General features: G+C 43.2%; 1 protein-coding gene across 1 annotated transcript in view; it reads right to left on the bottom strand.

The window, feature by feature from the left end:
* Positions 1-1,030: 1,030 nt before the first annotated feature.
* SLC9A1 (solute carrier family 9 member A1) overlaps positions 1,031-15,828 on the bottom strand; it is a 41,708-nt gene continuing 26,910 nt past the window's right edge. Inside the window, exons 7-12 of the mRNA XM_069971542.1 lie at positions 13,678-13,748; positions 9,757-9,921; positions 9,463-9,577; positions 9,214-9,315; positions 8,228-8,300; positions 1,031-3,582 (exon numbers count right to left, since the gene is read on the bottom strand). Coding sequence (XP_069827643.1) covers positions 3,305-3,582; positions 8,228-8,300; positions 9,214-9,315; positions 9,463-9,577; positions 9,757-9,921; positions 13,678-13,748 — 804 coding nt within the window. The 3' untranslated portion in view covers positions 1,031-3,304. The remainder of the gene's footprint in view (positions 3,583-8,227; positions 8,301-9,213; positions 9,316-9,462; positions 9,578-9,756; positions 9,922-13,677; positions 13,749-15,828) is intronic.

Genomic DNA, 15,828 nt, shown 5'->3' on the forward strand with positions numbered 1-15,828 from the left:
GATCTGATCACAACGTACAAATATATGAATGGACAGTACAGAGATTTTTGTAGTGGTCTTTTTACTCCTAGGTCTGTAACAATGACAAGGGGGCATCCTCTACGTCTAGAGGAAAGAAGATTTCATCATCAGCATCGACGCAGGTTCTTTACTGTACGAGCGGTAAAATTGTGGAACTCTCTGCCACATGATGTTGTCATGGCTGATTCATTAAATAAGTTCAAGGGAGGCCTGGATGATTTTCTTGAAAAATATAATATTACAAGTTATGGGCATTAGATTTCTGGTGATACGTTGATCCGGGGATTGTTCTGGTTGCCATTGCAGTCGGGGGACGGGGGGGGGGGGGGGGAGTTTCTCCCTGTGGTGGGGCGTTTGTCTTCTGCCCCATAGGGGTTTTTCGCCTTCCTGGATCAACACAGTAGGATTTTCCTAGGTTGAACCTGATGGACTCTTGTCTTCTTTCAACCTTATTTACTATTTACTATGTTACAGTCTACTGGCGCGTCTGTTTAACACAATGGGGGCAGCGTATTGGGGGGGGGGGGGATTTCTTGGTTTGCATGCAATAGCCCAGGTGGCAAGCACAGCAGGGAAGAGCACCCGCTACCACGGTGTGTGTTTAACCTAAATGCAGTTTGAGAACACAGCCCAACACTCATCTTTCCCCACTCCTGAGGGCATAGGTTTTGGGTGTCAGCACTCAGCACCCAAATACAGGCCTGGGTGTATGTGAGGTGTGGAAGGGTGCTATTCACTTTTAGCTTTCTTCAGGTTAATGGAAGCCAATGGCAACCGTTGTTGGCATATGTTCAGAAGTCTTTCTGGTGCATATGTCAAATGTATCATCTTGTGTAAAATAGAAACTGGCGTACACTGTCCAAAGCACCAATCAGCCAAGATTTCAGCTCTGGTGTTTTACAGAGTTTTATATGAGAACTATGTAAACATAGCCATGTTAAAATATTTCATGTATAAAGAGTATACAGTACAGTGTACAATACCGAGGTCAAAAAGATAACTGTAGCTGTTGCCAGAAACCAACATTTTAATGCATAGCATTCCTACACAATCTGTCGCTGCCAGTGACATGACGCATACAAATATGGAAAAAAAGACACATTAAACACGTAAAAAAAAAAATCATACATTTATTTACTATTTCTCAAATTAAAAAAAAAAAAAAAAAGTCTTCCATAGTCCTTATACAGACACCAGAAAACTATTCATTTTTATACAGTAGGCTGCCAAGAACCACTGTGCGGGAGAACTGTGCACGCAGAGGCATCTCTGCACACCAGTGAATGTACACACTTCTCCCCTGCTCACCTTGACACATTCTTCTATGTGCAGAGAAAAGGCACATGATGCATGCGTGTATCTCCTTCACACTAGTGTTCACAAACATTATTGCACAATCATTTGTCTTCAGCTGTAGAAGCAGTGCTGCTTAAAAGGGGTTTGTTCCCTAAAACGTGACTGCACACTGAGAGAGATTTTTTTATTGAAGAAACGTCTCAACATCCAGTCTGCAACCCATGCTGAAATGTCCCGATTCTGGTCCATCTAGTTAGCTTATAATACACATCTATTGATGGTGACAAAATGCTAAGCACATGGTTTTGATACACCCAAAATGTAAATAAAATGTGTTGCTCTTGTGATATGACTTGTACCCAATGAATGGGTTAGGGAAGGAAAGCATATTCAACACTGGCCATAAAGCTGAAGTACCTTGATGGTTTACATTGACTGCTGGTGTGTGGGGTTCTAGGGGTTACATTAGTGTGTGTGCATTGAAAATTCTATCATACATTCACGACATCATGATAGGCAGCTGGAAAGCAAGCTTTAATTTTGTGAAGATATACTGAATGTCTTGAACGTTATCCGTGCATAAGACACAGTTATTACCTATTGTAGATATGACTGACATCCACAGAGGGAGCATATTTTTTCCTAAACCTCAGTGCTTGGATCTGTTTCTAACATAAGCATAAGACAGCATTAGACCTATCACCGCGTATATAAAAGAGAGCAATAAAATAAAACTATATAAGAAACCAAATATACAGCCGTTCAAAATTTCTTTGGTTAGAAATATAAAATAAAAAACAATATATAAAAATATGGCAATAAAGGCATACGAGAATGCAAGCAAATGAAAAAATCATAATAAATAGGTGATAAAGTGTGGAATTAAGGGAAACATGTCACTACATTTTAAGGCCCCTAAACTGTCATCATGTCATCACACTAGAATGTAATGGGTTTCAATAGATTCCCTTGTATTTACTGTCTGTAGCAGCAATAAAATAAGGAATAAAATAAAGTTATAAAACAGCGTGCACCATACTGAGCGATATGGGGTGGTGGCATTGTCATGGTGGAGGGCCCCCCTCTGTGATAACAGATGTCCCACAGGCCAGGATATGTCTTAAGTTAGCTCTGGCAGCATCCTACATATGCGCAGAAGACAAGGGCAGTACATCTCACTTCACTGTGGGGCCAGATGCCAATCAAGCCCAAAAGGGCGTGTTTAAAGGGGTATTTCACTCAGGTAAAATACATGTTAAATTATCCCCCTCCTGTAGACTAAGAATTCATTCCATACATGTCATTACGTGATCAGTCTCCTTCTCCCTGTTTGAGCCATTCACTCCTCATGTAAACAGTGTTCCTGACTGGCTGTTTATGCACTCTGTGAGGCCGGGAGGGTTACTGACAGTAAGGTCACAAGTTATTTGACAGTGCAGAAAGAGACGGCCAGGAACACTGTTTACACTGTTAAAGCTGTCTCGGAAAGGGAGTGGGGAGGAGAATGAGACAGAGTGAGCGTCTCACACACAGTTTTCTGTGTCTTCAGCAGAAAGTGGCAGCTTAGAACTGAGTGAAAGGAGACTGAAAAGATGATGACATGTATGGAATGAATGGTTAATCTCAAGCATAATTTCAATGATGATTTGACCTAAATTATGTATTTTACCTGAATTGAATATCCCATTAAGGACAACCAGCATTACTTTTTAGCAGAGGGGTACCACCCCCCATAACTTGTACTCTGCATGCACTGTATTCTATCAAATGTCTAATCATTATTGCTGCAAACAATATTCTTGATAAGGTTTAAAAACCTAGCTCCCTACAGTAAAAAAAATAAATATGGGTGGTGGTTTGGGGGTGAAAGAAAAACTGTGCCAGGTTCCCTTGAAAGAATGAATAAGATATTATCATTACAAACAAATTGGGAGGAAAAGCATGAGGGAGTGTAAGTTACATCTGTTTCAGTCCAGTTACATACAGATCACTCTGTTTTAGGGAGAAAAGGCTGGCTTTCTTCAGGATGGGGTCCAGGATCACTCAAACATCTTTGCAAGCGTTGTGTGTTTGGGCTTTCACTGGGATCAAACACGTCATCTGCCCCAGGTGAAGGGGGCTCTCTGGCTACCATTGTGATCCCTCCGTCATCTTGACCTTCCTCTTGTGTCTCATCGATAAGATCCACAGACTCGGGGGATGCTGGGTCAATAGTGATTACTGGAAGATTCTCAGAATCGGACTTTGGCTCGTAAGCAACAGGATCTGAATATAAGAACAAACAAGCATAAAATTTAAGGTATAAACAACTGAAAGGGAGCCAAAAAAAAATTTCAGCGAGAACTAACAGCATTGTCACTTATCCTGTCACTTTAGCAGCTTTCCTGCTAATTCATTAGTAGATACTAATGACTTCCTTACTTATCACTTATGTAGGTGTCTGTAAACAGTAACACCATTATATCAGAGAACAAAGGAAAAACAAACGTTTGGAGACTTAAAGTGACACTGTCATTATAACTTTCAAAACCTAAACAAACAGTAGATGTGGTATAAAGCAAATTTGTAATTTACATTATGCAGAAGGCTGTTCCTGCTCCCCTGTGACTTCTAGAAAGGATATACAAATAGCTATCAAATTACTTGGTGTCCCTTTAAGTCAGTGTTTCACACCAACTAGGAGTCTTGGAACATTGACTGGGGATTTTATGCAAAGCCAAACCAGTCTCTCCAAAAGGAAAGATTTCCCATCTGCAAAAAGCTGTTTCAGGGTTATTGTCCTTTTATCGGTGCAGGGCAGGGCGCGAGAGGCCTATCAACGTGGGCCAAAGGGATACTAGTTCGAAGACTCTTTTCCTAAGTGGTTTGTGAGCTATTTGCATATTCTCTCTTCGTAGTAAAATAACTAGACATGGTAAGACTGAACTAAAAGTATGTATATATATATATATATATATATATATATATATATATATATATATATATATATATATATATATATATATTAGTCAGTGTTGGTGTTCTAATGGAAAGCAATACTGATAAGTGAGAAATAAGGTAGATGGCACTGTCTGGCTGTCCATACACTGAAAACGGGCGAAATACCAATGTTGCTCAGTCCATGAAAACCATAAAGACATCATAAAGGAAGGTAGACAGCACTCACTGTTGCATGTTGTGTACAATCCGGCTTTATTGGCAAGAGGGAGTAGTTGGGAAAGGAGACGGGTAACTGCAGCTTCACTGCTCAGTGCCGATTTCATGAACCACTGAGCTGAGAAACCAGTTATCTGTCTCCTTCCCCTGCTACTCCCTCTTACCAATAAAGCTGGATTGCTCCCAGCACGCAAGAGTGAGTGCTGTCTACCTTGTTTTATGATAAAAAAAAAAAATATCAAATTGTATGTCAAAATTTAAATTTGCACCACCAGCCCTAGTACCGGGCTAATTTTGGCCTTAAGGACCAGGGCCTAGTTTTCAAATTTGACCAGTCTTATTTCATGTGGTTATGCTTTAATGCATCCAAGCGATTTTTTTTTGTGACATATTGTACTTTAGAATGGTAGTAAAATTTGGTCGATAAATTCAACCTTTCATTGTAAGGAAAAAAACACGAATTTTCAAAAAATTTGCATCAGAATTCTAAATTCTCTGCTCTCGAAACACTTTTTTTTAAAGGCCCATTACCAATTTATCTACTTTATGTTCGCATAATTTGATGACCATTTATTTACTTTTGTAAGGCATCAGAAAGCTTGTAAGTTCAGGAGCAAATTATAAAAATGTTTGAAATTCTCCAAAACCTACACTAAATTATTCCTTTCCAGCAGCTCTCCTGTGGAATGTCATCCATCCCCCTGCTGTGTCAAAGACAGCACAGGGCCATACTCAATGGAAGCAGCGATGTCTTCTTCAGACAGCAGTGCTTCAATGACTACTGTGCTTTATTTAACTTAATGTTTCCTAACTTTATAACTTTCAGGAGCTATCCCATGAGATTTCATTTACTTCCCTGCTGTATGATCACTGTCAGAGCTTAAAAGTACAGCAGTGTACAGAATGGAAGCAGTGATGTCTTCCAGCTATCAGCAGTGCTTCATGTTTCCTAACTTAAAGAGAATGTACTAGTGATGTCACGATACCAGAATTTTGAGTTTGATACCAATACCAACTTTTTTTTTTTTTTCAATGCTCAATACCAATTTCGATACTGAATAAATTATATTAAAACCCCCCCACAAGAATAGAAATGCCCCTCCCCCCCACCCTGTCAGGTCAGTACAAACCAATTTAAGTTCCTTTAATTTTATTACTTTAACCCCTTAGCGATCCATGACATATCTGATACGTCATGGTGCCGCGCGGGGTGTTCAGAGAGGGGTCCCGCCGGGACCCCGCTCTGAACGGCGCTGATCCCAGCTGACATGTGCAGCCAGGCAGTGCCTCTATTAGCCCGGCGCGGGTCCCGTTGCCGCGTCGGCTAAATTAAGCCTCTAAGTGCAGCTGTCAAACCTGACAGCTGCACTTAGAGGCTTTCCTCCGTGCATCCCTGGTGTCTAGTGGGACGGATCTCCCCCCCCGCGATGCGATCGCGCGCGTGGGGGGGGTGGGGGTGGAGATCCGTTCTTCTGCCCGTGCCGGGCCTCAGCGTCGGAATGACGCTGATCCCGGCTCGGCAGTAGATTGCTATGGCATGCAGCAGGCCATAGCAATCTATGACTGATCTAATCGATCTTTGCTGTGTTCTTTGCTGTGATCTTTGCAGCATTGATCTCTATGACAGATCAGTGCTGTCTATATACAAGTCCCCCAGGGGGACTTCTAGTTAAAGTAAAAATAAAAGTAAAAATGTTTTTTTATTAATAAAAAATCCCCTCCCCCATTAAAAGTCCAAATCACCCCCCTTTTCCCATTTTATAAATGAAATAAATAAACAAATAAACAAACACGTTTGGTATCGCCTCGCATGTAATCGGCCGAACTGCTAATCACATTACTGATCTCGCACGGTAAACGGCGTAAGCGCCAAAAAATTCCAAAGTGCAAAATTGCGCATTTTGGTCGCATAAAATCCAGAAAAAAATGTAATAAAAAGTGATCAAAAAGTCGTATATGCGCAATCAAGGTACCGATAGAAAGAACACATCATGGCGCAAAAAATGACACCTCACACAGCCCCATAGACCAAAGGATAAAAGCGCTGTAAGCATGGGAATAGAGCGATTTCAAGGAACATATATCTGTTAACAATGGTTTGAATTTTTTACAAGCCATCAGATAATATAAAAGTTATACATGTTACATATCGTAGTCAGTTTTACTATAAGGCAAACAGCGTAAATGCAAAACTCCCCGAAATCAAAACAAATTCCTTTTTTTTTCAATTTTACAGCGCAAATGATTTTTTTCCAGTTTCGCAGCATATGTTATGGAAAAATAATGCCTGTCATTGCAAAGTACAATTGTTTTCGCAAAAAATAAGCGCTCATATACGTCACTAGGTGAAAAAATGCAAGCGCTATGGACTTTTAAACAAAATGGAAAAAGCAAAAGTGCAAAAACGAAACTTGGCTTTGACCTTAAGGGGGTTAAAAATAATAATTATTTAAAATGTGCTTAAAAATTTCCCTACTCTGACTCCTAACACTCCTAACTCCTAATTGCTATGTGCCGGCTATTTGAAATTGGCGCCGCCGGGAACGGAGGGAGAGAGCGCACAGAGGAAGTGACAGGTGGGGGCAGTGAGAGGCACATAGAGAACACAGCCGGCGCTCAGCAGGGCCGTGTTGTCTGCACTATACTGTATGTTTAGCGGTACAATTAGGCAGCTTAAAGTATAGATGCCAGGAAATCCTGGTATCGAACCGTCTTTTTGCCCAGAATATCGATACTAGTATAGATATTTCGGTGCATCGTGCATCACAAGAATGTACCATCAGGTACATCCTCTGTAATATGACCTGGTTCCCGTGTACGGTGCCGTTCTATCCACAGGTATCGGGCCGAGGCTGAAGCACAGGAGGCGGGCCGGCTTCGCCCCGGTGAGAGGAAACCCCGCCTCTCTATGACGCAACATTTATTCTAAAGGAGCCGCGTCATAGAGGGGAGGGAATTCCCTCCCACTGGGGGCAGGCTGGCCCGCCTCCTGTGCCTCAGCTCCGGCCCAGCACCCATGGATAGAACAGCGCTGTGCAAGGGAACCGGGCCGCGGTTCAAGAAATGGACCGCGGCACTGGCTTCCCCCGTTCTAGAGCATAACTTGTTTTTTGATGCGATATCCCCTTGCCAATGTTTGAGCCAAAAGGGTCTGAGGGAAGAATTTGCTGGGACATCTGCCCAGCTACCAATGAACAGGATTCCTTCTCAAAAACACGTAAATAAATTGGAGGATTGCTTGTAAGTATAGTAAATGACGTTTTGCCCAGAATTATTTCATGTCGGATTAAAAGGACTCTTTATAGTTATTTACTAATTTTGTATGCTGTTTTCACAATGTGTTTTATAAAAGTTTATGTGCTGGGAAGCTCTCGATGTAGTATGGTAAATGGATGCATGTGAAAATGAAGTCAGAGTTTTGTCACTCAAAACATCTCATTTGTAAAGATAAATATACCGTGTACTTTTTGTGCTATACATTTTTGTCCTTTTCAATGCATGCCACTTTGCAGAATAGCGTACTATAAAAGATGTTTGTACACGTTTCTACAGAGACATCCGATAAAGAACAAAACAAACGATTCTGGCCTCCATCTGGGTGGGGGAAGAAGGTGTCCATGTTTAGTGTACTGTATATGCCCAGCCAAAAATATAATGTATACTGTAATGCAAATCCAGTGTGAACACACACACACACAGACACACACACACACACACACACACACACAATCTGCCATGCTAATCCCTTGCTCACCTGAACCAACACGTGCTCTGGAAAGAGTGGGTGAATCCAACTTGTGCGCAGGAACAGTTAAATAGTTAGCAGCCTAAAAGAGATGCAAGTAAACATGTGACTCATTAAAATCGCTTAAACTGTGGTCACTTCTATGTCCGTCTTCAGCTACAGCCTTTTATTCTTCCCATTATAGTCAAAATAAATTTAATATGGAGGATTTTAGAGCCTTCACCTACTATGCTCATATTAAGATTTATGTACAGTCCTGTAGCTGCAGTACATTAGATTTATGCTAAATGATTTTATAACCAAGTTCCATTTTTGTGCAAAAAATTAGGTTTTTAGGTTAAAAGAAATGGGTACAAAAGGTCTAAAAATGTAAACTAAAAGACTTTGCAGTAAACATTTTATATTCTCCTAGCATGTTTAACCCCTCATGGTTTCCTACGGCAGTCACTTCTTTTGATCCGAAGATCAAGATCAGAATAAGTGTATAACTCACTCTGGGTGGTTTAAACCATTACGTGCCGCTCTCAAATCATGACCGTGGCACTTAACAGGTTATGGTGTAGTCAGGGTGTAATACTTACCCAAGTCCAACTGCATGGTCTGGTTTCTCATTGGCAACCATGGCAGTTTTTATGCTGACATATACAACGCACCGTACTATAGTAGTAGTGCAGTGTATAATATTTGTATAGCGTCAACAGATTCCGCAGCGCATCGTAACAGTGTAAAAGTAAAATAAAAAAACCCACACATTAAAATTACATTGTCTTTCCCATTCCAAATAAACGTACATAAAACATAAAAAAATGTTTGATATTGCCATGTCCATATAACTCCCAAGCTATAAAATATTATTTATACAACATGATGCACGTTGTAAATAAAAAAAAAAAAAAGCATTAAAATTGCTGCAGTTTGTCAACTCAAAAAATAAGAATTCAAAGTATACCACAAAGTCTTTTATACTTCAAATATATATTTTATTGCACGCTTACCCGGTGATCTATTTGTTGCATTTTTTGTCTTCTGATTAACATCTGGTTCCAGGCATCTTCATATGGATCAGCAACCAATGTGTGCCGGTTATAGGAACGCAGCTAGATGTGGAATAACAAAACAGCTCTTTAGCGGAGGAAAAGGAGGGGCAACACATAAGATGGTTAGAGACAAAGGAATACAGGATACTATAAAAATTAAAAAACAAAAAACCCCACCAAAGCACCGTTTATTTGAACACATCTCACCCTTTGTCGTGTCTTTTGTAAATTGTTGCGGAGAATCTTGCGGATCTCCTCCTCTTTCACTTTAGAAAGTGTTGGAATTACCCTAGCTGATGGCTTAGGCTTTTGCTGAATATTCCTGCACAGAAAGATCTGTAAACATCATAGAGACACTTTCCCAACAACCCCCCCCCCCCACCCAAAAAAAAAAAAAAAACAACAACAAACACCTTTGTTTTTGTCAATAAACAGTTTGATACATTGGCAACATGTATACATATATAATTCACACGGAACATTCTTACATTCCTAACTTACTGCATGGACACAGCAGATGGGATCTTTCCGATGCCACCACTCTCTACCAATTCTATTGCCTGCTTCATCTCCATTTTATGATAAAAGGCAATGAGCTGTGGCTCTGTAGACCTTTCCCCTGCAATAAGGCACTTCTTCACATATGTTTTGTTAAAGCGGTTCAATCTGCATTGAGAAAAAAGATTTTTAAGCCAGTATTTCTTTAAATATTGGACCACAATATCCCTTATACTAAAATGAATATCACACCTAAATATACACAGTACTTATAGCCTGTCATGTCCTATGCAGCTTAACATATCAATCATGCAGAATCACACTGACTCTCATGCCGCTCCTCTTGAAATTTAAAATGTGTTTAACATTAAAAAAATAAATAAATACAAAAAACTCAAAAGAAAACTATGCCAGAGAGCTCTCAAGAGTTTAGGCTTCTGGCAATGAGTAAACCATTACAACTTACATAAAAAAAAGGATTACTCATAAGCCCAGAATAAGCAGGAATTTAGATCAATACATCTTTTGCCACAAAACTATATATCAATCCGTTCAGCATGCTGCTTGAATAGACTGCATTATTTTTGTGACCGATTTCTATCTACTTTACTCCCACTAACGGGTCGTCCTCCCATTAACTGTTTCTTGACAGGTAAACTTATTCCCTTTAACAAGAATTCATATACATACATGTACTGAGTAGAAAATACTGAATCCTTTGCAACCCATTTATTACCCTGCCCCCTGCTGCTGTACCCAATAACCTACCCATTCAACCTTTGCTGTACTTGATACTACCACTGTTGCTGTACCCAAAAAACTACCCTATCCACGTTTGCTGTACCCGATAGTTGTCCCTTTCCCCCTGTTACTGTACCAGACTGTCGTTACTATACCCAATCGTTGCTCCTGTTACTGTACCATTGTACTATTGTAAAACTGAATTCCTATTTCTGTTGTGATTTTTTTTTTTTACAAAGAGAATTTCAAACCTAGAAGTTTTTAATATAACATTTTAAAGTATTTCATAAAGAAAGGGTTAATGTATTGACCAAAATTTACTACTTACATGAAGTACATTTAGTCATAAGAACATAATCTTAGAATCATATGAATAGTAGGCCTCCTTGCATAATGTAAAAATCCAGGCCGGGCAGGGGATGGAGGTAACATAATAAATAAGCCCTACTTACAGGGCTCCAGACTAAAAAATTTACCTGGGAGCCATTGGCTCCTAACCTGAAAAATTTAGGCGCCAAATAGAATATTTGGTCGCCAACATTTTAAACCATGTAAAATTAATGTTATGTTAAATGGGACTTATTGTGTGCAGAGGCCACGGCAGCCTCCTCCTCCTCCTTTAGATTCTTTCTTTTCTTAGTTTGAAAATGTTCAACATGGAAACTTGCAGTCTGACAACCATATACAGTCTGACAACCATATACAGTCTGACTCAGTACTTCAGCTTCACTTGGCTAGCCTTTTAATGAGGCTTACTCTTCTGAACTTGAACTTAAAGGGAACCTGTTGACCCCCGTGCCAGGGTGACAGGCTCCCAACCCCCCGTTAGAGCCCCCTATACTCACCTCATTGCGCCGGATCCCGCTTCTGAAGATGGTCGGGTCACGGAGATCTCAGCCGCTGCAGCCCGGCGTGCGCTGAGAGATGAGTCCAACGCTCATAGAGAATGACGGGAGAGTCCAGCGCTCCCTCATTCTCTGAGCGTTGGACTCATCTCTCAGTGTGCGCGCCGGGCTGCAGCGGCTGAGATCTCCGTGACCCGACCATCTTCAGAAGCGGGATCCGGTGCGATGAGGTGAGTATAGGGGGCTCTAACGGGGGGTTGGGAGCCTGTCACCCCGGCACCGGGGGTGACAGGTTCCCTTTAAAAGCTTGCAACAGTCTATACATACTGAGCTAGACTTATGACTGCAGCCATAGTGACCCCCCCACAAGATGTGTATATAAATAGATATATCTCTCACCTAGTGACTAATGCAAGTGACCCCCTACAATACAGACACCTGAGGGGCCCTGATAATAATAATTGTGCATATATCTATCTCCCAGTGTCTGCAGCCAGTTTGCCCTACACTTATAGATGGCCCCCTCCCCTTATAGATGACTTCCTCTACCCCCATTATAGATGCCCCCTTCTCCCCACCATTATAGATGCCCCCTCCTCCCCCCCATTATAGATGCCCCCTCTCCCCCCATTATAGATGCCCCCTCTCCCCCCCCCATTATAGATGCCCCCTCTCCCCCCCCCATTATAGATGCCCCCTCTCCCCCCCCCATTATAGATGCCCCCTCTCCCCCCCCATTATAGATGCCCCCTCTCCCCCCCCCCCATTATAGATGCCCCCTCTCCCCCCCCCCCATTATAGATGCCCCCTCTCCCCCCCCCCATTATAGATGCCCCCTCTCCCCCCCCATTATAGATGCCCCCTCTTCTCCCACCTTTATAGATACCCCCTCCCCTTTTAGATAGCCCCCTCTCCCCCCCTTGAACATGGCCCCTCTTCTCCCCCCATTATAGATGCCACCCCTTCCTCTTCCCCCCATTATAGATGCCCCCCCCTTCCTCTTCCCCCCATTATAGATGCCCCCCCTCCTCTTCCCCCCATTATAGATGCCCCCCCCCTCCTCTTCCCCCCATTATAGATGCCCCCCCCTCCTCTTCCCCCCATTATAGATGCCCCCCCCCTCCTCTTCCCCCCATTATAGATGCCCCCCCCCCCTCCTCTTCTCCCCATTATAGATGCCCCCCCCTCCTCTTCCCCCCATTATAGATGCCCCCCCCCCCTTCTCTTCCCCCCATTATAGATGCCCCCCCCCTCCTCCTCTATGCTAAGCAGCATTTAAAAAAAACAAACACACAAACTCACCTGACAACCCGCTCCCCCGGCGATCTTCTTCTTCGGACGCTGTCCCCGGCTGATGCGCGGCTGCCGGGGGTGTCCCGTCCTATCCCCGGCAGCGCGGCACATCAGTGAGCTCCCTGTACGCCGGGGCTGTGACTTCTGACACAGGAAGCGTCTCTGACGTGCACTTCCTGTGCCGGAAGTCAGGGCCCCAGGCAGCACAGGGAGCTCACTGATGCGCCGCGCTGCCGGGGATAGGACGGGACACCCCCGGCAGCCGCGCATCAGCCGGGGACCGGACTTAAAGAGACAGCGCGCCGCCGCCGGGGCCAGTCGCAAATGGCGCCCAGATTAATAAATCTGGGCGCCATTTGCAAAATATTAGTCGCATTGGCGACCATTTTGGTCGCCATCTGGAGCCCTGCCTACTTATATACATGCCCCTACAGCGTCACTGCTCATGGACCCCCGTAAGCCTCCTGTAGCTCCCTCTTCTGCAAAGTCACAATCGGACTCAGAAATGCCCATTCTGCTAGTCAGTGACTGGGGCAGGACACCTCTGTGTTCACCGACTTGCTAAGCAGGAAGTTCCTGCCAGGTCATGACAACACAGGAAGCCAGGAGAATTAAAAAGGCTGAAGGTTAAATTAAAAAAATTTCCTCAGAGGTTCTCTAAGTAAAGACATAAAACAAGAATGGTCAGATTTGAAAAACAGGGCTCAGTCCTTAATGAAGGAAGTCTAAAAATCACAAGCAAGTAGATGGCACAGCTGCACTAATCCCACCTTCAGCTCTGGGCCCTGTGTAATAAGACGGCATGGCTTTAGAGAGTGTCCTGGAGTTGCATGAAAACTCATTGGCACTCACCAGTCTCAATATTACAGATGCATTGTTAGGACATATAAAAACAGGGCAAACAGTGCGTTCCACTAGAACAGAGCAACGTCCGTTTCACAACACATTGCTTCTTTCGGCTCACTAAGCCTGTGTCGTATAATGGCCGTTGCAGTTTTAGGCAGCTCCAATATGGAACAGTGACAAAGTTAGACATGTGACTTACTTGTCTTTCCAGTGATGATGGCCATAATGACCACATATGTCTTCAATCCCAGTCAGAAGATGATCAAGGAACTAAAGACAAACAAAATTTGGGCTATTTTTACTTCCTTAAAAACTATGCGCGTTCACGTTAAAGCAAGCCTATGTCTGAAAACTGGACCATAGCAAGGGACAGAAAGATGGTGAGGTATGTACATGGTTCCATAACTTTACCAGTTACATGGCCCATGGTTACAAGACCCATTGACCATAATACCATGCAGCAATAGTAATTAAGAAAAACAAACAAACTTGGAGACAATATTTTAAGTGAAGTGAATGTACCATTTGGGAAGTCTCTTTTTCTCTCTACATTACCTAGTTGGCACCGATATGGGGATCTTGGTAGCACTGTCCTTTTTTCAAAATGCCTTTGGTTTACATGCTTGGTGGTGTTTTGTTATTGTGCGTGGGCTTGGTGCCCCCCAGTATGGCGATATCTCCCCCCCTTGTGACGCGCCTTTATTAGGATCAACAAGGCCACATATAGTCAAACTAGGGGGGGTGCTGGGCCTGCCAGCAGTGCATAGAGCCTGTGCCATAAGAACAAAAAGGTGCAGGAATCAGGTGGAGTTTTGAAAAAAGGACCACATCACTGGGATCCCCGTGGTGACTTCCCTCACTATACACTCACTTTAAGGCCATTGCCCTATGCTACCCGTAATGTTTCGCTCTGCTTCAGTAACTGACACACTGTGGTTATTAGGTGCTTCTTATGCCAGTAACACAAGCTTAAGTCTTGACATTACTAAGCCATATATACAAATGCAGAAAGGATTGCAAAAGTGGCCATCATCACAGTAGACCCAATTCATATGAACACAAACCACACTAAAAATATCATCTCAAAAGGAGTGTGGCTGCACCATGAAAGCCCTTCAGCATGGCGGATCTGACACCTGCTGCACCTGGCCTGCGGCCCCTCCTGCTGCATGCTCCTAAATCCCAGCTTTCCTCATTCACTGCTGTTGGGGTGCAGAAACTTTCTGAACGGTAATCAGCACAGCTGGCAGGGTCCATCATGAAGCTCTAAGTAAGGTCAAAATGAGAGCAGGACTGAGCGGATAAGGTAACATCACTTTCTATGTGGTGCCACAACTCCTATTGAAATCAATAAGTGAATATTTTTTCTCAAGATAAACCCTTTGGAACTTGATGCAGAAATTTGGCAGTTGCAGAGTCAAAATCTACATGTACAATGCATCACATGATTCGTTCATAACACACGTCACCGTATGAAAGGGGAAGTACATGTAAGAAGAGGAAAGAAAACAAATGCAGGATGTGCTGCAATTTATCCTATGATTCAGTGTTCTTAAAGGGGTTACCCAGCGCTACAAAAACATGGCCACTTTCCCCCTACTGTTGTCTCTAGTTTGGGTGGGGTTTTGAAACTCAGTTCCATTGAAGTAAATGGAGCTTAATTGCAAACCGCACCTGAACTGGAGACAACAGTAGGGGGAAAAGTGTCCATGTTTTTGTAGCGCTGGATAACCCCTTTAACCTTAAAGGGAATCTGTCAGCACCTATTCTGGTTCTGAGGTGCTGACAGTGTGATGAAGGTCTGTGTCTCCTAGTGCAGTGTCATACCTTTTTTTTTCAGCTCGGTGCTGTACTTTGTCCCTAATCCATGCCGTAACTGTCTTCACAACTGTCAAAGAGGAGGAGTGGTGATGTCTTCATGCTGCAGTTTGGCCCGCCTCACCACTACCTCCTCCCAGCTTCTCTTGAATATTCATGGGGCCCACCCCCTGGCCTCCTGGCGACGTCATCTTTCGCTGCCTGGTTCTGTGTATTGCGCACGCTCCCACAGCCTGATTCGCACATGTGCTGTGGTGTGTCGGAGCGGCGCAGGCGCACTGAGGCAGGCCGAAGTGCAGCACGAAGACATCACCACTACCCCTCTTTGACAGTTGTGAAGACATCTACGGCACAGATTGGGGAAAAAGTACAGCATCGATCTAAAAAAGAAAGGTATGACACCGCACTAGGAGATACAGACCTTCATCACACTGTCAGCACCTCAGAACCAGAATAGGTGCTGACAGATTCCCTTTAAGTCTCCAACCTGCTGCTATGCATCCATTATGCGGGGGATGCTGAGATCCTCAGT

The sequence above is a fragment of the Dendropsophus ebraccatus genome, chromosome 5 (assembly GCF_027789765.1).
Source record: "Dendropsophus ebraccatus isolate aDenEbr1 chromosome 5, aDenEbr1.pat, whole genome shotgun sequence".
NCBI lineage: Eukaryota > Metazoa > Chordata > Amphibia > Anura > Hylidae > Dendropsophus > Dendropsophus ebraccatus.